We start from the raw sequence: 23,072 nt of genomic DNA, 5'->3' as shown, positions 1-23,072 counted from the left end.
ATACCCACTGTTTTCAATATTTGCTGTTTAAATGTTCACACCATCAACTCTGCTTTGCCATTGGAAGATGGGTGAATGGGGGGGGTTTGAGGCCAGTGGCATTACGGAGCTGTTCAAAGACATCACCATGAACTGGGGCCTGTTGCCCAACACGAGGGTACATGGAAGCTCTTCAATGACAAGAATCTGGGTAAGTGTTGTTGCTGTAGTGGTGGATGCCACACAAACCACATGTGTGTAGTTGGAATAAGCATCCACAATAATGTCTCATGTTTGTAGAGGACCTGCCGCGATAGTAATAGAACAACAAACAGGGAGCACTCAAGAATCTACACAATGAACATATACGTGTACTGATGTACTTCTTTTCAAGTATAACATTAAATTTCAATATGTAACAGAAAAAATTGTGATGAGATAAATGGGTAGCATTCTTTTTTGTAAAAAGGTGAAGGCATGAATAATTTTTATTTTGTATATTTAGCTAGTCTGTCAATATAATAAGAGATAAACAGCAGCTTTCTGAACAGTACACAGAAGTAGATGTGAGAAGATGCTATGTTTCAAACAAAGAGAAACTTCATGCGATTAAGTGACCATTCCGAACACTATTGCACTTACGTGATGAAAAATTAAATGCTTAAGGAATTTGTTTAAAAGGAAAATAATGGTGATTAATTTCTTTGATGCAAGAGACAAAGATTATATAGTATCTGAAAGCCCATAAGAATATGAGGGCCAACTGTCCACAACAGTAGCTGAACATGCTGCTACAAGAAGTTTTGCAAAACCTACCCAATTACTTTACACCTTTACACTATAGCGTAGTTAGTTGCTCCAGGCATTCTGCTCATGCTGAGATGTCCCCCCCCCCCCCCCCCTCTCACTCCACCAGACACACACACTTCTATTCATTTCTTCTGTTAAATTGCGCTAAGCTTAACTAGGTAAGATGAGGATATGAACAGGTGTAGGTGCCCCAGACTTTTTTTAGAACATGAATTAGTCACACTCATTAATCTTTTTTTTATTGTGTCAAAAAGTAAGGCCTTTTCATGGAGATCACTGATAACAGTATTTCAAATTGTCAATACAAAATTCTGATGTAACAGAAGAAAAGCAAATGAAAAGTTGCTCTGTTTTGTACTCAAATACAAATTTCATCATAATACTGTCTTCAATATAATACAGGTACCGAGTCAGTGATCACTGACAAAGTGTGCAACTAACAGACTACTGCAAACTGAATTATGTCAACAGCAATGTAACCTGCATCTTACTAAAACACTGCTGTGTATGTAATTGTAAATGTCTGTAAGCAAGAACTGAAAGTTGAGAAACGGCTAGTAGAATAAGAAAATTAAGATGACATATAACTGCCAACATCTGCAAAAACAGAGTGCTGGTATCACCCAGAATACAGTATAGAAGTGCGTCATCATATGTAAAAAATGTTGACTTTTCTTGCTGCATATGTAATATTAAGGCACTTAAAATTCTTCAAATAAAAACATAACAATAATATCACATTTTAAACACAACAAAAACAACAACAATACACAAGAAAAATAAATAATGTTGAAACTAATTTATATTTGGAGACAAACATATGCATAGATCGAATTCGGAAATTCCTGCACCAGTGCACTTTAAATGTTTCACCAAGTACAGGTTGTCCACAAGACAACCTAGCACAATCATAAAATGTCCATTTGGAATGTGTTTTAATTATTCAAGCTTCTCTCTTAATCGCTGCTTCAGGATGACAGGCACCAGTGAGAGAACAGCGAAAGCTGCTAGTAGGATAACCGAAGTCCATGACCAGGCATCACTTGAGGCAGATAACTTGTACAAAGTCTGGCCAGCCTGAATAGCCACAAAAGAAGGTGGTGCCACACCTGAAAACACATTTTAATCTGCTAGAAAATTCGAAACAAGAAATTTTCCAAATATTTATCATAGACAAGATTAATGCATCACCAAAAACATCTGAGGTTGTGCTCATACCAATTGGGGCTGCTCACATCATGGGGAGGGGGGGGGGGAGGAGGAGGGGGTCAGGGGGGGGAGAGGGGGAGAGAGAGAGAGAGAGGGAGAGAGAGAGAGGGAGAGAGAGAGAGGGGGGGAGAGAGAGGGGGGGAGAGAGAGGGGGAGAGAGAGGGGGAGAGAGAGGGGGGGAGAGAGGGGGGGAGAGAGGGGGGGAGAGAGAGGGAGAGAACGAGCTGTCCACAGCTCAGCACATTGGCTTAAATATTGCGTGTTCTCACAATCACTATTTTATACTCAGGACTCCTCATTATTTCATGACAAGTGAAATACTTTATTTACCTGAGTATAAGATGATCCTGAACATAAGATGACATATTATTTTAAGAGGCTCCTTGAGAAAACTATTTTAAATTTATTCCGACTAATCAAAATTACCAACTATTTTACTAATATAAAGTATCTGCCTAAAACAGTTAACATTATACTTATTCTCAACTTATGCCATTTATTGATTGTATACATACTGATAATACAAGGAGAAACGGAATAAACAAAAAGAAATAGTTTACTTTAGTTTTATTTTCACTAACTATTTTGTTTCACAATGAATGAAGCCAATTTGTAGTATAACTACAGGGTGTCCCACTCAAAGCTCCCAGATTTCAAAGACCCACCACCACCACAGATATGACAATGAAAAATGCACCACATTGTAGAGCATCTCAAAGAATTTATTTATTTATCATCAATACACCTCTACATGTCAACCATTTGTAGCACCAAGAATATCGATTCTATTCAATTTCTTGCCAAGTTCTATGTAACATTTCCTCTGTTATTGTTGCAATCGCATTAGTGATATGATGTCGCAATGTAGGAATATTGTCCACTTTGGTCGCATATGCGCGGTCCTCCACGAATCTCCACATGAAGAAATCGAGCGGTGTAATGTCGGGTGAACGTGGTGGTCAGGCAATGGGTTCTCCATGTCTGTTCCAACGATTCGGAAATTTCCTATCCGAACTTGCGAACAGCCGTTGACCAATGCAGTGGAGCTCCATCTTGTTAAAAAATAATGTTGGGTTGCAAGTCTTGTATCTGAGGATGCACAAACTGCTCCAACATGTCCAGATACACTGACCCACTCAATGTTTGTTCTGCAAAGAAGAACAGTCCAACAATCCTGTCGTGCATTAGCCTGCACCAGATGTTTAGTTTAGGGCTATCACGAACATGTTCAATGACAGGATTTTGCGAATCCCAAATCTGAACATTATGCCTATTAACCCTTCCTGATAGATGAAAGGTTGCCTCATCTGAGAATAAACATCTTTCCAGGAAGCTGGCATCCATATCAACACGCTGCAGCATATCTGCAGAAAATTGTCATTTGCATGGTTTGTTGTTCGGAGTGAGATGTTGCAGAATTTGCACTTTGTAAGCACACACACACACACGAAGACACTGGTGAAGTTGCCTAGATGCTTGACGAATTGACTTACGTGGGCTTCTGAGAAACATTTGTCTGATGTCCTCCACTGTCTCTTCTGAAACTCCGTAAAGTGCATTGCCAGAATGTTTCAGAACACTTCCTGTTGCCAGAAACTTCCTATACCATTCCTTAATTGTTTTCACATCAGGTGGCTCATGTTCATACACATGACTATAATTTCTTTGCACAGTAATCAGTGATACTGTTTCTGCAAACCACACTACTGCATGCGTGCGCTGCTGTGGAGTCACCATTTTCACTTCATGCAACCATGCCGCACTCTGGTGATGATATTTGGCACTTCTGACACGGGAAAATAAGTTCTTTGAGGTGCTCTACAATGTGGTGCATTTTTCATTGTCATATCTACTGTGGTTTTTCTCTCCTGGGTCCTTGAAATCAGGGAAGTTTGAGTGGAACACACTGTATTTTTACCACCACCACCGCCACCGCCACTATCTGTAATGACCAATTTACCTAACCAATGAGAGGTGAGGAAAGAGGCAATGTATTTCTATATGCAAGCAGCAACAATGAAATTTATAATCTTGGTTGGCATGAATATCTGGTTGTTTCTTCTGAATATATTGTGACTTCTGAGATGGAGGTTAGGGAAGGACATAACAGCTTAAATTGCTTTGACTGAAATGGGTGTCCATAAAATTTATAATCCTAGTTGTCACAAATATTTGGTTGTTTCTTTCAAATACGTTGCAATTTCTGTGGTTGTAGCTACAGGGGGACCTGAAAACACGTAGCAAATATCATATGATGATGATGAGTCCCATACTTCTTTACAGAGCGTAGGGGAGCGACGCGGGAGAACCGCGCCGCCTTACTAGGCAAGGTCCTAGTGGAGGTGGTTTGCCATTGCCTTCCTCCGACCGTAATGGGAATGAATGATGATGATGAAGACGACACAATAACACCCAGTCATCTCGAGGGAGGAAAAATTCCTGACCCCGCCGGGAATCGAACCCGGGACCCCGTGCTCGGGAAGCGAGAACGCTACCGCGAGACCACGAGGGGCGGACAGCAAATATCATATACAACAATGGAAATTCCATGTTGGAATATCCTGTCTGCAACCAAATGCACCATCTTTACAGTTATTAGCAATCTAGTCTTTTCCTAATATTGTTGAAGTTTCACATCTATACTGACATTAAAATATGATAATATTCCTTCATCTTTTGCCTCCAAACATGTTGTCTGCCTGCTGCTCTCTCACTGGTTGCATAGAACCAGCTGCTGACATCCCCTTTCATTCCTGTCATACCTCTTGGCTAGCATTAACAACACTGCTAATTGAAACATGTACATACACCACAAAATTCGATTCCAACTACAAATGGATTCAGGTAAACTACAGTTAAACATGGTAGATGTCCATAAAAAGCCAGGTATGTGGTACATATTCCCATGACAGGCAGCACAACGAAATTTGCTACAGCCTGTTTTACAATATCAAAGTTCTTAGACAGATTTTTTAAAATAAAAGCTGGGATCATGCTCTAATTTTTATTAAAGATCTGAGAAAAGAACCACAGTACACCATCAAAGATTTTGTAAAACACCTTTTATAAAAATGATAATTTAACAAAGATATTTTACAGTCTAATATGGGTCTACCCAATCACTACTCTCTTCTCCACATTTGGCCTATCCTCAGCCAAGATAGTGTCACTAACACCTGTCCAGTCTCTCCAAATTCTTCAAAATAAATCTGCATGTGACCTCGATTGCAAAAGCTAAATCAGTAAAAGTGAGACAATCCTTATATTAATCTACTACGTAATGTAAAAATGTTGACCTCAATGGCGATAGTCGAGAATGTAAGACAACCCCGTATTTTTCTGATGAAGGATTTGAGGGGTAAACTTCATCTTATAATCAGATAAATATGGTAGTATTTATTGATTTTGCTAACAGTCCTTGAGCCTGAGCAATTACAATAGGAAACTGTAGGGAACTCTCCACTCTTTCATAAACTTAATTACAATGTCAAATATAGAATACAAAGCTGAAACAATGCTATATTAACAGAAACTGACTTTAGAGATATAGCAATTGTATAAGTCCAGATAAAAATTCTTAAATTATGTACATATTTATTATTATTAATTAAATCTATATTAAATGAAGTAGTCTAGAGAAAGAAGAAAGGAGTTAAAGAAGATTAGGGTTCAACATCCCGTTGACATTGACATCATCGGAGATGGAGATAAGCTCAGAATGATAAAAGGATGGGGAAGGAAATCAACCTTACCATTTTGAAGGTACCATTCTGGAATTTGCCTGGAGTTATTTAGGGAAATCACAGAAAACTTAAATCAGGATTGTCGGGCACAGATCTGAACCATTGTCCTCCACAATATCAGTCCAGTGTGCTAACCACTGCGCCACATGAGTTGGTTACAGAATGGAAACAGCTGTATTGCAAGATTGGTTAGCAGCCACACCTCTATGACCCATCTTGGAAACGTGTGATGTCATTTACCAATAAAATTCTTCTGGATGTATGACTGCTTCATATGTAATAAAAATACCATAATTTTAGCTATTACTTCACGTAGCCTTTGTTACTGTATCCTGATAAAGACTGTCTGCAATAGCGGCCAAACATCAATAGTTTTATCACATAGACATTATCAACATGGACTCCAATCACAGAAGCCTACACTCATATGTGCCAAATACTGTTGTGAATAGGGCAATCAAAACTGTTCATACAACAATATGCAGTTACAGTTTTAACACCAGATTGTTGTCTCTAGTACCCTCCAGCAAACTGCTCATATTGATGCTCCCCATCAGATCCATACTGTCGGTATTCTTTTAACATAAAACGCATAACTTAGTTAGATCAGTTAATTTTGCACATTCTGTCTATGTACAACATTATTTCATTTTTAAGAAAATGATTATTATACATAAATACTGTGTGGCTACATTTGCATTACAGTAGTATTACTGCTATCTACACAAACACTGAATTGAATTAAACACGTTTTTTAATCTGTCACTTAGAATTATGGTTAGTCACCTTGATTACAACTTTCTAAGATATTTCATAAAGATGGCAATACTTACCCAAAAATGTCCCCAGCCAGAAAGGAACTATGGGGACCCCTATCACAGGTGAAACTATGTTGATAAACCAGTTTGGTAAAAAAGGCGTTATTCGCAGAAATATTATGTAATTCAGCAAATTTTCATGATGCTTATTTACCTAAAAAGAAAAAATCATCAGTACACTAGTTAATTACAAATGATCAAGTGGAATATACATTAAAAATCTATTAAGAATAAGCAGTGTAGTGCTACCACTATTTTTTAGGTATTACTTTGGAAACAGCAGTGTAGGCAATGCAGCATTTGAAGAACCCATAGGCACCCAGTGCAGTGTGCCAGCATGCCAATTACAGCAACAGGGCAGTTTATGCATTGTGTGACTGACCAAGCCCGGCACCACAATCCTGCCAGTACGGCAGTAAAACAGGGTTCTTACGGAATGGGGCAAGCAGTTAAACTGTTGTCAGGAACGTGATCAGAAGCAATACATTAGCACAATAAGTGAATCACTATTCTGTGTAAATAACCATCCCTTTTTAATAGCCCTGTAGATCTAAGACGAGTGGGCTATGACAAGCACCACCTCACCATGGGTAAGCAAATAGTCACCCCAAGTCCACTCTGCCACCATTCCTCATTCCAGAACCATCCCTTTTTAATAGCCCTATAGATCTAAGACGAGTGGGCTATGACAAGCACCACCTCACCATGGGTAAGCAAATAGTCACCCAAAAGTCCACTCTGCCACCATTCCTCATTCCAGCACCACTTTGTAGCACCTCAGCCTCCTCCTTGGACTTGGTGCCCCTCCATTGGTGAGCTGTTTCCCAATTCACTCCTGCAGCAGGTCAACTCCTGCCCATGGGGTAGTGAGTCATGACCAGGAAGGTACAACTGCTCTCCTTTCTACACTGGTGCGGGCTCTGTGGCATCTCGTGCCACCACTTCTGGTGTTGCTAGTTGACCAATGGGTATCAGCATCCGGGGGCACATACATGGTATTTGAAGAAAAGTAATGAGACTGACAACACTATGAGCAATCTGGCAACACTGTGTTGCTCTACTTGTGTAAACCAGCATGTTCATTTCTTCCAGGTGCTCTGTCTGAGTTTTAGCTCTGTACAGCTGTCATGTGGTTTTCGAGAGCACTATCAGTAAAGTTGTGTTTTCACTGTGCATTTCGTAACTGGAACAGTGGTGTTTAGAGCAACTTTCTGACAAAGTTTTGTGTTAAACTTGAGGAATCCATGAATGTGATCTTTGAAAAGTTGAAACAGTCATATGGAGGACATTCCTTATCAAAAGCACAATTTTTATGCTGTCACAAATCATTTTTGGAAGGCCAAGAACACACTGCAAGTGAACCTCACTCACAGGATCGCCACAAGTTTCCCCAAGTGAAATTTCCTGATTTTCAGACAAGTTTTAGCATTTTCCCCTAACAAATTTTGAGAGCTAAAGTGTAAGTTAAGACGTAAGTTGACAATCAGTCTTTGCAGCTATGGTACAAGAAACAATAGCACAAACGAGGAGATATCTAAAAAACAAACTTGCAAGCAGATGGCATTTCCTGATGTGAGCCAAAAACGTAAATACTAACATCAACATCTTTTGTAATGAACGGTTTTTATGGAGAAAGCAACTCAAGTGGTATAATTGTTTCATTAAGATCACTGATATTTTATTTCAATACAAAGAAACAAATTTGGTGACAAAAATATGCATTTCCTTGGAGTCACAGCACAGATTTAAAATACCTTCACTGATTTCAGAAATAACCTTGGAAAAAAATATGCCTCTTGAAAGAAGCATATAAGATGGGGAAGAATTGTGTAAACCAACACTGTAGGCGACCGCCAATAAAATGTTGGTACTACTATGTTCATTACTGTCAGTTATTACCCACTGTATTATATCTATTATTTTACAGGTATTGTGTGATATTTCTTTCGAGAAATATGTAAGTACATAGCGTACAAACCGCCAGTGACTGAATTTTCTTCTTATTGTCTATACTTTCTAAGGTATGAACTACTTTTGAAGCACCATAATGCACTAAAACAAATAAAATGTCAATAAAATGCACACTGCATAGTGTACTTGCGGCGAGAAAGTCGCAGTTCCTGATATCCATTGCCCGTGGCCTCTGGCCTGTGGAGGAGCACCACAGTCCTGGGTCCATGGATAAACCATGAAAATCCGCATCATTATGCCATACACAGACACAGCCTGCGGGCAGATTGCTGAAATGAGATCTGATGGGCAGGGCTTGCACATTGGTGGGCCTGTGGTTCTGGCCCGTCGCAGAAATCCACTCGTGTGGGCAGCTATTCATGAACCACAGACAGCATGTTGTGGCCACGGTGATCAATCCATGCAACAGGTAACTTGTTCAAATACTCCGAGAACCAATAATAATGAGGATAGGTAGCAACCCATTGTAAAGTTGATTGCTGAGCCACAGACAGGCATGTAGAAAAGACAATCACACTCTCACAATTAAATTTTCAGCCACAGCTTTTGCCAGGAAACCAGAGCGTGCGCACACACACACACACACACACACACACACATTCACTCAGACACAACTCATGCACACACTACCTCTGTCTCCGGCTGCTGCATCTACAGTCTCTGAGAATCAGATCCAAACAAACCACTCCTCACGCCTCTCTGCCTCTCGTTGGCACCTGCTAGGGCTAGTGGCAAGAAGTGGTGGCAGCACTGACTGCAATATGAGGGGAAGGAGGAAGTAATAGTAATGAGGGAGTAGGGAAGCAGCGAATGTACTCAGTTGCACCCACCCAACGACAATGCATGACACCTCAGTAAACAAACCATTTCATCTACTGAGACAGAGGTGAGATTTTTCCAGTGTTTTTCTTTTTCTTTTTGAAATTTCCCTGATGTCGTTGAAATTCCCTGATATTCCCCCAATTTCCAGAACCTGTGGCAACCCTGCACTCAGAAAGATCTTCAGCTTCAGAAATCAATGTAATATTGAACATATTCCATTCTTGAGAGACTTGTTCCTTCAAAACAAACTGTCAACAAAGTATTTTATGAATATGTCCTTGTAAGGGTCAGGAAAAGAGTGAATCGAGTGAGACTGGACATTGCCGACAAGTGGATGACAATGCCCCATGTCACATGGTCACTTTCATCACAGAGTTTTTGATCTCAAAAGGCATTCTTGTTGTTCCACAGCCTCTTATTCACCTGATCTGAGTCCCCATAATTTCCTTCATTTCCTGAAATTGAAAAATGTCTTCAAGGATACCATTTTTGGACTGGAGAGAAGATTCAAAACAATGTGACGGACACGGTAAAGGCTCTAGCAGATGAAGCCTTTCAGCACTGCTACCACGACCGGGAACAACTACTCTGCCAGTGTATAGCTGCCAAAGGGGACAATATTATTGTTTGAAAAAAATAAAAACTTTGTTAGATAAAAAATCAGTCTCATTACTTTTTTCACACACCTTGTATGTCACGGCATACTGGCTGGGCCCTAGCTGATACCACGTGGCACGCCCCTACCTTGCCATATGACGAGAAGAGAGTGGTCAGCCCACTGTGGTGTATGAGTGTAGTTGCACAAGTTATAATAAAGTGATTGACTTTAAATGTTGTTTTACTAAGCTACCATTGGCCAGATCCTTGCCACGATTCTCCGCTATCACCTAGTCTTGTGCAAAAGTGGCCCGTCAGCCCCGGGTCCACTTCAGTCAAAAGCTACTTCCATTCTGCACAACATCACAACCACAGCCACCCGTGTCATTACACAGTGGAGTGAGTGAACAAACTGTCTGATTCTACTTTTGTATGCTGAAGAAATGGTATCTATGCAAGAAACACATCGGAACTTAAAAAGTTACATTAGTCAAACCATTGGAACCTGCGAACATGTCTCTTCTAGTGCACCATCTGCAGATTGAGTGTCAGCAGAACGGTTTAAATGTCACTGTTATGGCATACTCCTAGGCAGTGTACTGAACCTAAGTGGTTGATGATGAGATGTAGAGTATAAATTGATTGTAATTCTGAGTGTTAAAAATTGTTGTCAATTAATACTGTGTGGCATTTGAGTCTGGGAGATAAAGGTTTCACAATGGTAGAGTCCTGGGCACAGGGTGTTTCCAAGTGAGAGGCATTGCAGGTATTACTAGATGAGGTAGCACAGGTGACAGCGTGTAAAACACAGTTAATAGGGCAAACTGCAATTAAAGATAAACAGTCAGCATCAGTCCAGCAGCCCTAGATCCAGCCTCCATCAGTTTAATCACACCCTTTTCTGTTAGGTCAACTGAGGAGGTAGTCTCTCTCCTGGAGAACCTAAAATTGTTGGCAGATAAGGTCAGATATTCAGCTGTTACAAGTGATTATGTTACAGTTGGTAGGGATCGCAAAAACTTTTGTTAGGTGTACAGAGGAGTTGACAAACGCACAGACATTTGAGCAATTGAGTCAAGGCCTCCTACAGGGGTATAAAAACAACAGCATTAGGTTTTTCTGTAAGCTATTAAGTAAAGTCACAAAAAGACACAAAACAGTGGTTTTTGCAAATACTATACATAAAATTAATGAGGAAAAGTGAGAGTTAAGGGAGAGTAAGGAGGCGAATAAGATTATACTTCAAGAAGCCCAGCATAAGGCACTTGATGCCTTCCTGAGAGGCCTGTCACTTGATATATGGAGAAGGGTTTGGACAGGTGCCTCAAAAGACCTCTATCCTGCTGTCTGGTGGGCAACAAAATTCACAGAAATTGATATGTTATAAGTGTGAAGTGTTCACCATTAATGTGAATCGCTATAGATGTGGATGAACCGGGCATGTCCAAAGGCAGTACCGGCATGTCCAAAGGCAGTACCGGCAACCTCAATGACATAAAAAGGGTGGATACCAGCAAGGGGATAGCAGAAGCAGTAAGAGAGGTAGAAACAGGAAATGGAAAATCGTTGAACACAAGAAGGAACCCTGAGACAGCCAAGCTGCATTTCTGTTAAATTTTGATGTAGCAAATACGAATGCAGAGGTCGAATGTCCTACGGTAAGGATTGTAAGGGGCAGGGGCACGTGTCAGTGGCAAAACAGACCTCATCAGTCGGAAGCAACTGAACTCACCACACTATAGGTTGCTTGGGATGGGAGATAGTGATGCAAGGACATTGGGTTCAGTTGTATTAAAGTTTCAGGTTGGGAAACTTGGGTTTGAACAATGTATGAAAGTAGTGTCTCATGTACGAGGTGCATTCAAGTTCTAAGGCCTCCGATTTTTTTTCTCCGGACTGGAAAGAGATAGAAACATGCACATTGTTTTAAAATGAGGCCGCATTCATTGTCAATACGTCCCAGAGATGGCAGCACCGTACGGCAGATGGAATTTTACCACCAGCGGCGAGAATGAGAACTGTTTTAAATACTTAAAATGGCAACGTTTTCCTTACTTGAACAGTGTGCAATCATTCGTTTTCTGAATTTGCGTGGTGTGAAACAAATTGAAATTCATCGACAGTTGAAGGAGACATGTGGTGATGGAGTTATGGTTCAAATGGCTCTGAGCACTATGGGACTCAACTGCTGAGGTCATTAGTCCCCTAGAACTTAGAACTAGTTAAACCTAACTAACCTAAGGACATCACAAACATCCATGCCCGAGGCAGGATTCGAACCTGCGACCGTAGCGGTCTTGCGGTTCCAGACTGCAGCGCCTTTAACCGCACGACCACTTCGGCCGGCGATGGAGTTATGGACGTGTCGAAAGTGTGTTAGTGGGTGTGACAGTTTAATGAAAGCAGAACATCGTGTGACAACAAACCGAAACAACCTCGGGCTCGCACAAGCCGGTCTGACGACATGATCGAGAAAGTTGAGAGAATTGTTTTGGGGGATCGCCGAATGACAGTTGAACAGATCGCCTCCAGAGTTGGCATTTCTGTGGGTTCTGTGCACACAATCCCGCATGACGACCTGAAAATGCGAAAAGTGTCATCCAGGTGGGTGCCACGAATGCTGACGGACGACCACATGGCTGCCCATGTGGCATGTTGCCAAGCAATGTTGATGCGCAACGACAGCATGAATGGGACTTTCTTTTCGTCGGTTGTGACCATGGATGAGACGTGGATGCCATTTTTCAATCCAGAAACAAAGTGCCAGTCAGCTCAATGGAAGCACACAGATTCACCGCCACCAAAAAAATTTTGGGTAACCGCCAGTGCTGAAAAAATGATGGTGTCCACGTTCTGGGACAGTGAGGGCGTAATCCTTACCCGTTGCGTTCCAAAGGGCACTACGGTAACAGGTGCATCCTAGGAAAATGTTTTGAAGAACAAATTCCTTCCTGCACTGCAACAAAAACGTTCGGGAAGGGCTGCACGTGTGCTGTTTCACGAAGACAATGCACCCACACATTGAGCTAACGTTACGCAACAGTTTCTTTGTGATAACAACTTTGAAGTGATTCCTCATGCTCCCTACTCACCTGACCTGGCTCCTAGTGACTTTTGGCTTTTTCCAACAACAAAAGACACTCTCCATGGCCGCACATGAACCAGCCGTACTGCTATTGCCTCAGCGATTGTCCAGTGGTCAAAACAGACTCCTAAAGAAGCCTTTGCCACTGCCATGGAATCATGGCGTCAGCGTTGTGAAAAATGTGTACGTCTGCAGGGCGATTACGTCGAGAAGTAACGCCAGATTCATCGATTTCGGGTGAGTAGTTAATTAGAAAAAAAAAATCGGAGGCCTTAGAACTTGAATGCACCTCGTAAGCAAAGGTTACTCTATGATCCTGGACTTTTTGTATCAACATCGTATCAAAATTGACATTCAGCGACCTGAGGCGGAACTGTGACAGCATTCCAGCTAGTGGACGCTGTCACCAATGAGGTACTGTTGCAAGGTTCATCTAACATAAGGATCAAATCCATTAAACTGCGTACGAAAACTGTAACAAGGAGATGTCCCCAGCAGTGGGACTGACTTTTTGAAATGATCTATATGGTGATTAGGTTAAGAACCCATTTGAGAGTAATTGACAAAAAATAATTTGGAATTTCATGTAAGGCTCTATAAGATTAAAACAGTAACAATTTACAGGCTGGTTGCACAGTGTAATGGTTAAGATGCTGACCTTACATGCAAGAGGTTGTCGGTTTGAACCTTGTCAGGTACATCGAACATTTTATTATTTTAAAACCTTTATCAAAATGACTGATTACAATTTTTATTCAATTAATTGGTTGACACAATTTCTTTTATTTGTATTCCCTTGTCACATCATTTTAATCAAAGTTTTAACATCTTCAATTGCTCTTGGGTTCTCTTCCTATCTTTCTTTTTCCACTTTGAATCTTCTAGCACGTGGATATAATTATTTTTATTTATCTGTCATAATATTTAACTTAATTTAAATTCTGGATTTTTTTGTTGATTACTCCCAAACGAAGGGCCACCAGAGTGAATGGGTTCAATGTGTGATACCTTGGACTTTAACATACATCGCTGTATAGACTGTTCCAAAAAGTCGATCCCACCCCTGGGAACCTCTCCTTTTAAGGCTTGATTCACACGATACAATGTCAGAGTGTCCTGGAAAATTGCTTTGGGTGTTGATATGTTGTATGTAGCAGAATTACAAGAGGAGAATGACGTACTGGATGTACCACGCTGTTTTGTTAAGGGAAGGATTGTACATGTACAATAGAGAGATGTCGGGAAAGTGGTACCCATGAATTTGGATAATTTTGGTGCCGACGAAGTAGGGCTAACTCAGGGGCTGTTAGTACCAAATTTGGTCATCCTGGTGGAGGATGATAACTGGGACACACTGAACATGGTCAGCCACAGGCTGTCGCTACAACTGCATTATGTAACAACATGGAGCATCTAGAGGGACAGAAAGGATAGAGATGGGAGAAGTTATTACTGGAGCTTGAGGATTGTTTTATCCTCAGGGTCCATTGCCAGTGTCATCCATAATGCAACACTGAATTCTAACGGGAAATGAAGCATTGGTGTACCAGAAACCATGTCGTATATCTTGGCATTTACAGCTAATTATGGAGGATTTTGTTAACCAACAATTAGCCAATGGAATAATAATAGAGGAGAGCACTACTTCCTTAAAAAGTCAACAGACACTACCAAGAAATATTAGGTTCTGATGTGACTATCATCATCTTCACAATAAGATGATAACTGAAGTGTACCCCATACCCAATACCACGGAGACAGTGCTGATACTGCTCTAAAATGGATTTAAGGAGCAGGTACCATCAGTCAGAGATGGTTCTGGAGTACCAACTGAAGAGTGTTCTCAGTTCCTTGGTGTCATTGTCAATACCAAAGGATCCGATTCGGATTAAAGAATGCCACAGCAACATTTCAGCGATTGTTGGACAGGGCACTAAGGGGGTTAAAACATTGGTAATATTTCGTGTACCTCAATGATATAATTGTGTGTTTGAGAGATACTGATGAACATATGCAACACTTGAGACAGGTTTTTTAAAAAGAAGTGTCATTTTGCCTTTGGGAAAGTGGGTTACTTGGGCCATACAAATAGCAAGGAAGGAGTAAAGACATAATCACAGAATTTTCTAGTTCCTAAGATGAGTAAGGAGCTACAGAGACACTCAAATTATTATAGAAAATTTGTGAAGGAGTTTGCAGATGTGGCACGACCACTCATGCAATTGTGAGTGCTGATCAATACAGACTAAAACTTTTTTTTTTTTTTTTTTTTTTTTAATACAGTTTCTTACTCCACTGTAACATTTACATTATCTTTTTCAAAATACTTCTGGCTACTTGAATGCATTTTTTATAGCATCTCTGCCAGTCTCTGAATGCTTTGTGCACGCCATCATTTGTCAGGTCCTTGAGAACCATCTCCCTTTTCTTCAGCACTGTTTCAGAGTTCTCACATCAAATGCATCAAAGATTTGTTGTTAGTAATGGAGGGAAAAAATCATAGGGTGCAAGATCAGGGCTATAAGGTAGAGGTGGTACACATGTAATGTTGAACTGAGCCAAAACTTGCGTGACTTGATTTGTGATGTGAAGGCATGCACTGTCATGATGATGTCATCACCATCTTGAGAAAGTTCTGGTCGTTTACTTGCAACATGCTTCCTCATTTTATCCAATACTGACACGTAGTATGATGCTGTAACAGTATCATGCATAATCATAAAGACACTGGCACATGAAACTCTCAACACTTCACTGAGGTTACTTAATGTTATCTGTCGATCCTTGTGGACAATCACAGCAGCTGTGTTGATGTTGACTTCGGTCACAGCGGAATCCGAAAACAGCAGGCTCACCCTGCTTACAAGTAACAGAGACGGGTCGGACTTCTGTGAAGTCCTTGAACTACCTAAATACTTTTGCATGAGGTAGTGCATCTTCACCATATGCTTGCGGCAGCATTTCGCAAGTTTCGGTGGCTGTATGGTTTAAACAAACACAGAATTTTATTGAGCTGTACTGCTCCTCTCATGTCACATCCACTGTTTGGTATGTGAAATGCAAAGAGCATCTAGAAAATGGAGCATTACTACCAACCTTCTGATAAGTGTGCTACTACCTATGGACATTACATGGAAAAACATGAATTTTTCAAATATTCAGGATACTATCACGGTAGCTATAGGAAAAAAACTGGTCTCAGTCTTTGTTGCTCAAACCTATATTAAAAAAGGGCGTGAAATTCGAGTGGACAGAAGAATTCCTAGCCACATTTGAGGGACTGAGGAAAGAATAAAGTCAAGCCCAGTTTTGATTTTCCCCGACTATCAGAAGGAATTTGTACTGTATTGTGACACATCCAGTCAGGTATTAGAGCATGTTTTGAGTCAGGTGGTGAATGGCAAAGAACATTGTGTGGCTTACACTTCAAGGCAACTGAATACGGAAGGAAAGGACTATTTGACAACAGAGAAGGAAATGTTCAGCTTGATATGCAGAATTACACACTTTCGGTTCTACTTGTATGGGAAAAAATTCAAGCCAGCGATCAATCATGCAGCTCTGAAATGATTGTTAGGGTCGAAGGACCCTTCTAGCGAGCTGACAATGTGGGCAATGAGGCTGAATGAGTTTGATTATGAAGTGATACATAAGCCAAGAACAAAGTGCTAAACACAGGTGGTTTAAGCAGGAAGGTGGAGCAGTATAGCCTCTGGGCACACCCTTGTTGAGTGACTGGCAGCGCAAGCTGCTGACACCAATTGTAAGCTATACATGACACAGACACAGTTCAGCATGTGTGACTTATGGATGCTAACTAGGTTAGAGGCACGTGTGGGGAGTGCCAGCTAAGCTCACGGGTGAAGTACTGACGGATGCACATGATCACACGCCTTCAGCAGAAAGGTACTAGTGGAATGGGAGGAAGGAATCGTGTACAGTATGCGTAACGAGCAGACACGAATTATAGGCAAGTACCACTGCAAAGGTTACCAGAAGCAATGAAACCATTTGAAATTATAAGATGCCCGAGTAGTAATGACAAGTGTGCAGGAAGCCATTCACCATGCAGAACACTGACAACTGAGTCCAGCAATACTTCACCAGAATAATACATGATTGGGTCATGGAAAATACAAGACCAGCTGCAGCCTTTACTGGGATTCGTCTTGGAGCCTGGTAAACAGAATTTATCACTATACTGTCATGTAGCCTCAATGGAGGTTAGGACAGACCAGGCAAACAAGATTCAGCTGTTCGTAATCAAAACGGATCGCTAGAGTTCCCCATGGGACATCCTAGAACCTCTAGAACCTAAACCCTACACAGGCTATACTGGATCTACTTCATGTTTGACACCACAGTGGTGGTAGCAAACTGCTATGAGCAGGGCAGATTCGCAGGGTTGAAGTGACTGGAACCGTGCAGTAGTGGGCTATTAGATAATGAAATAGAATGTGAGGTAATGGGACTGACATTCCACCATCAGCCACTGTTATGAGGATTACCAGGTTAAATAACACAGCCACTGTTGTACAGGTCAGACAAACCGCTAGTGGTACTTTCATTGAACCAGCTCACAGCAATGCAAGAAGGGCATATTTTGGCAGAACAGATGCTACAGCATATGCATCAGTGTTGGGAGGAAAGGCATCGTATGGCTGTGATTCTAAGTGTCATGATACCTGACACCATAGTAGTCCCGACTCTGTTCAGTGCACCCTTCATTCTACCTCAGGTGGAAAGCTGCCCACCCATCCGACCTCCTGGTACTGCAGACCCCAGTAGACTGGATCATGAATCGTGCATAGAACCCACAATGCAGAGTGAAAGTGATTGTATACATGGCATTGTAATGTGGATAGAGGTAAGAAATGTGGCATTGTAATGTGCGTAGTAGTAATACCGGTAAATGTATTTAATAGTGTGTAAGAGGTTATAGGACTACTGACCAGGCCCTCAGTACCCTGAAAGGTGTGATGTGTTAAGCGGTATATGGGGAGTTGCCAGGATAGTGTTGTTAGTGAGAGGTTGGTAGTTGTACTTTTGTATGGGGTGGGGATGGTGGACAGTCCATGGAGGAAGTGGTTGGTCTCTCTGAGGTGGGAGGCTAAATTACAGCCAATTGATTGGAGGTGTTGGTCAATGAGGGCTGAAATTCTTTCAGTGGGGGCACAATAAGCAGTCACAGGCATCCAGGATTGTTGGGGTTGTGGATTTTGGGGAGCACGTAGAAGGTGGGTGCGCGGGGTGTCATAGTGACGAGGAGGGAACTGTATTCAGGGGAGATGTTCTAGGAATGGCCTAAGGCACTCTGGCAGAGTTTATATGTGAAGGAGTCAGATAACTGGTGGAGGCCTTCTGTCAGGTAGTCACTGTGACTCACAACAATAGTGGTGGAACCTCATTAGGTCAGTATTTGTTTTGAGGTTGTGTATGGCTGTCCTTTCTTCTACTGAAAGATTGGTTTTTCTAAGGAAGAGACCTGGGAAAGGATGTGAAGCTAAGTTGGAGGTAAGGAATTCCTGGATGGTGACCAGTGGGTGGTGGTATGAACTGGAACAGGCAAGGTTCAATGTTGGAATTAGGGCAGTTTTTGTTGGAGGGACTGGTGGCAAAGAAGTGCTTCCCTTGCAGGGATTGCTACCTTTCAGTGGGAGAAGTAGGAGAAAGAACAGCTATTCACAACTTCAAAACAAATCCTGACCTAATCATACTACCTGCAGACAAAGGTTCCACCGCTGTTATGAGTTGCACTGACTACCTGGCAGAAGGCCTCCACCAATTATCTGATTACTCCACCTATAATTTATACAAGTATTCTCATCCCGGAAGTCCAATACAAACTCCAACCCTGCTTAAAGCCTTAGGCCCTTCCCAAAACATCACCCCTGAATACATTTCCCTCTTCACCCTATGACGCCCCACACACCCACTTTCTACATGCTCCCCAAAATTCATAACCCCAACAATCCTGGATGCCCCATTGTGGTTGATTATTGTATCCCCACTGAAAGAATTTCAGCTCCCATCAGCCAAAGCCTCCAACCATTTGCCTGTAATCTATCCTCACATGTCAAAGACATTAACCACTTCCTTCACTGACTCTTCACCACCCCCACCCCTTTACCTCCTGGATCCTTACTCGTCACACTTGATGTGACCACTACAGAACACTACCTTCCCCAATGTCCTTCATAGTCCAAACCCACAACCTCATTCCTCATACGCCTTACTAACTTTATTCTAACCCACAACTACTTCTCATCTGAAGGTAAGGTACATGACTCCACAACACAGCGATGGGCACCAGCATACCACCCTCCTATGACAATCTTTTTAATGGTCATCAAGAGGAGACCTTCCTAGCCTTCAAAAACATCAAACATCTAGTCTGGTTCAGATTCACTGATGATATCTTCATGATATGGACTCTGTAACAAGACACCATATCTTCGTTCCTTCACAACCTCAACATCTACTCTCCCATTCACTTCATGTGGTCTTCCTCAACCCAGCGTGCCACCTTCCTAGATGTTGACCACCACCTCTCTGACGGCTCCATCTGAACCTCTGTCCACATTAAACCCACCAACCACTAACAGTACCTGCATTTTGATAGTTGTCATCCCTTTCACACCAAAAAATCCCTCCTATATAGCCTGGCTACCTACAGTCAGCGTACCTGCAGCGACAAACACTCCCTTGCTCAGTATGCTGATGGTCTCACCGAGGCCTTCACAGACAGGCACTATCCACTGACCTAATATGCCAACAGACCTCCGAAGCCATTTTCCCTCACAACCCCAATCCTCCCACCATCCCCAAAAACCAGCCACACAGGACTGTTCCCTTTGTCACCCAGTATCATCATGGACTGGAACAACTGAACCTCATCCTTCGCCAGAGCTTTGATTACTTATCATAGTACCCTGAAATGAGGGACATACTATGGGAAATACTTCCCACCCCTGCTAAAGTGGCCCACCCAACCTCCTAGTCTATCCCTATGTCATTCCCAATCCCAACCCCTTGCCACAAGGATCATATCCCTGTGGAAGACCCAGGTGCAATACCTGCCCAATCCATGCACCCAGCACCTTCTATTCCAGTCCTGTCACAGGTTTATCCTGCCCCATCAGGGGCCAGGTCACCTGTGAAAGCAGCCATATCATTTACCAACTATGCTGGAATCATTGCACAGCTTTTCATATTGGTATGAACAGTAACTGACAAACTGTGGCTAAGAGCAAAGTAGACCACCCTGTGACACAATATGCAGCTGATTTGATTTCAATGGCTGCTTCACTGTGCAGTTGGGAGTTATCCTTACAACACATTCACCGCTCCCATAATTATACCAGCCTCAAGCTGCAGCAACATACTGCTTCCACACCCTCCACCCAACAGTTTCCACCCCCTCTGTCCTATAACCTTCTCCCCATTCTCATCTTCCACCCTGTTTATTTGCAGCCCTGTGCCAACGCAACACCTCCAACCACCTGCCTGTAATCTAGCCTCCCATGTTAAAGACACCAATCACTTCATTCATCGACTCCACCATCCACATCCCTTTACCTCCTGGATCCCTACTCATCACTGTTGATGCCACCTCCCTATACGCCAACATCCCTCATGCCCGTGGTCTTACCGCTATTGAACAGTACCTTTTCCAATGTCCTTCAGACGCCAAACCCACAACCTCATTCCTCATACACCTTACTAACTTTATCCTAACCCACAACTACTTCTCATGTGAAGGGGAGGTACAAAAACAAATCCACAACACAGCCATAGGCACCTGCATACCACCCTCCTGTGCCAGCCTTTTTATGGGCCATCTAGAGGAGACCTTCCTAGCCTCCCAAACCACTAAACCCCTAGTCTAGTTTGACTCTCCTTTTTTCCCCACCTCCCCGCCTCACAACCTCCTGACTCTGAAACACACACACACACACACACACACACACACACACACACACACACACACACACACACACACACACACACGCGCGCGCGCGCACGCACACGCACGTACGTGCATGTCTTAGTGAGGATATGAGCAGGGCCTGCTTGAGGGATTAGTACATTTACATTAGGCAAGGTGCTGTAACTCAAGAAATGCACACATGCTGCAGCCTGTTGTGCTCCACTTACTATGGAGAATAGTGTTCAATTGTTAACATTGCTTTAAGCTGTTTAACTTTGATTTTAAGAACGAGGATAATAACATGATTATTTTTCTCTATTTTACTATATATGTTAAACTAAAATAAAATTCAGCTCACCTCTGCTTCTTAAAAATATACCACTCAGTTTAAATTAGTTGTACTGACTCCTGTTAATGTAAATTTACTTCACAGCTGTGAAGCTCGTTGCTAATCTCAATGTATCTTAACAGTTTTAAAGGAGACACAGAGACAGACAGCACATTGAAAAGATGGCTATACATTCAAGTTTTTGGCCAAAAGGTCTTCTGGAATATAAAACACACACAAACACAACTTGCACACAAACGACTGCTGTTTCTGAACACTGTGGCTGGATTGCAGACAGCAAATGCCTCTGTACGGCGAGTAGCAACTTATCCTTTTCATAATATTGGAGTTATTCTATCCTCGTCTTTCCATTGTTTGATAACAGTTTTAAAGAATTTCAATGCTGATCAGCAATGTTGAATTTTTAGAAATATTTAAATTAATAACAGTTGCCATCCTCTTTTAAAGTAAATATTGTATCACAACCAAGAAAGCACTCCAGTAGGCAATACAATCCTAAAGCACAAGAGATGAAATGTGATGCTTTAATAAATCATGAGAGGTGAAAATCAGAACGTAAGATGGCAAATGAACTGAAAGAAGTGACAGGACAGAAGAAAAAGAAACAAAAACTGTATCATAAATATGCAGGAACCATAATTTAGAGAAAGAAGGGAGCTATGAAGAGTTGTGAAAGCACTGGTGATGGAACGATAGTGTCAGAAATCTGAGGGGCACCAAAGATCCAGGAAAGTAAAGATATATGAAATATAAAGGTTGGGAACACACCATTTCATGAATGAGAAACAAGAGTCTGCTGTTTTCTAAGAAATAATTTTCTTGTAAAGATATTGAACTGGATGCATTTACAGACCTGTTACTTTTAATATATCATGTTTAAAGATTTACAATTTAAAGTGAGAGTAATGCATGATGTACTATGGAAACATTTTACAAGAAAATTAATAGCACAAATTCTAAACTAGGAAATCGGCTTCACTATTCAAGTAAGAAATAACTATGAACAACATCAGACAATTTCCTCAACAGTAAAAGTGAGAGACTAAAATTCAACAGTAAAAGTGAGAGACTAAATTTAAAGAACACCGCAGTACTTCAACAATATTTAGACTGATCATTTTGAATGACTTTTCCCTCTGACATTTTCTCCCAATGAAGAAACTATTAGACAGTATCACAAGCTATGTATAGGTTGTGGGCACACACTAGTAGAGGATGGCGTGTTGAGGTGAGTTGGAAACTATTCTAAGGCCGTATAGTCCCTTTATTACTCCAGCAGTTCATATGACAAGCTCAAGCACACACCTGATGGTGCTGAAGGTGGGACTTAACCCATGGATCCAGCAGTGAAACACTGTAGTAGGTAACCAGCAGCTGCTAGGATCGACATGGTCCACCCATGACACGATCTTGCATAGTCAATACCCCCAGCCATTGGTCATGCTACTCTCAGGGCTGATGTGGCAGGCTAACTTAGCCCACCACTTACAAGATGGGTGGCTAGTGGCAACTGGTGCTGGCAGGTATCCTAGTGGCCCAACTGCCGGGAAGACCTCAGTTTGACCTTTGGCCTATCAGGCTGCAGGTGAACCCTCTAGCATGCAGTCCTGTGAAGCTTATGGTGGAGCAGAGTGGCCTTACAGAGAAAGCTAACACTATTACAGATGCCAACTCTGTAACTCACCAGCTCAATGACCTTCCAGGCCGGACGGCCAGTATTTATACAGGCCACAGCTGGTTTGCTGTGGTGTTGCTACAA

At 41.8% G+C, this 23,072-nt stretch overlaps 1 protein-coding gene across 1 annotated transcript in view; it reads right to left on the bottom strand.

Annotated features, from left to right (window-relative positions):
- Positions 1-1,038: 1,038 nt before the first annotated feature.
- LOC126251620 (transmembrane protein 41B-like) overlaps positions 1,039-23,072 on the bottom strand; it is a 50,818-nt gene continuing 28,784 nt past the window's right edge. The window contains exons 5-6 of the mRNA XM_049952162.1: positions 6,575-6,713; positions 1,039-1,898 (exon numbers count right to left, since the gene is read on the bottom strand). Coding sequence (XP_049808119.1) covers positions 1,729-1,898; positions 6,575-6,713 — 309 coding nt within the window. The 3' untranslated portion in view covers positions 1,039-1,728. The remainder of the gene's footprint in view (positions 1,899-6,574; positions 6,714-23,072) is intronic.

This window comes from Schistocerca nitens, chromosome 4, assembly GCF_023898315.1.
Source record: "Schistocerca nitens isolate TAMUIC-IGC-003100 chromosome 4, iqSchNite1.1, whole genome shotgun sequence".
Classification (NCBI taxonomy): domain Eukaryota; kingdom Metazoa; phylum Arthropoda; class Insecta; order Orthoptera; family Acrididae; genus Schistocerca; species Schistocerca nitens.
This window is presented reverse-complemented; position numbering and strand designations above follow the sequence as displayed.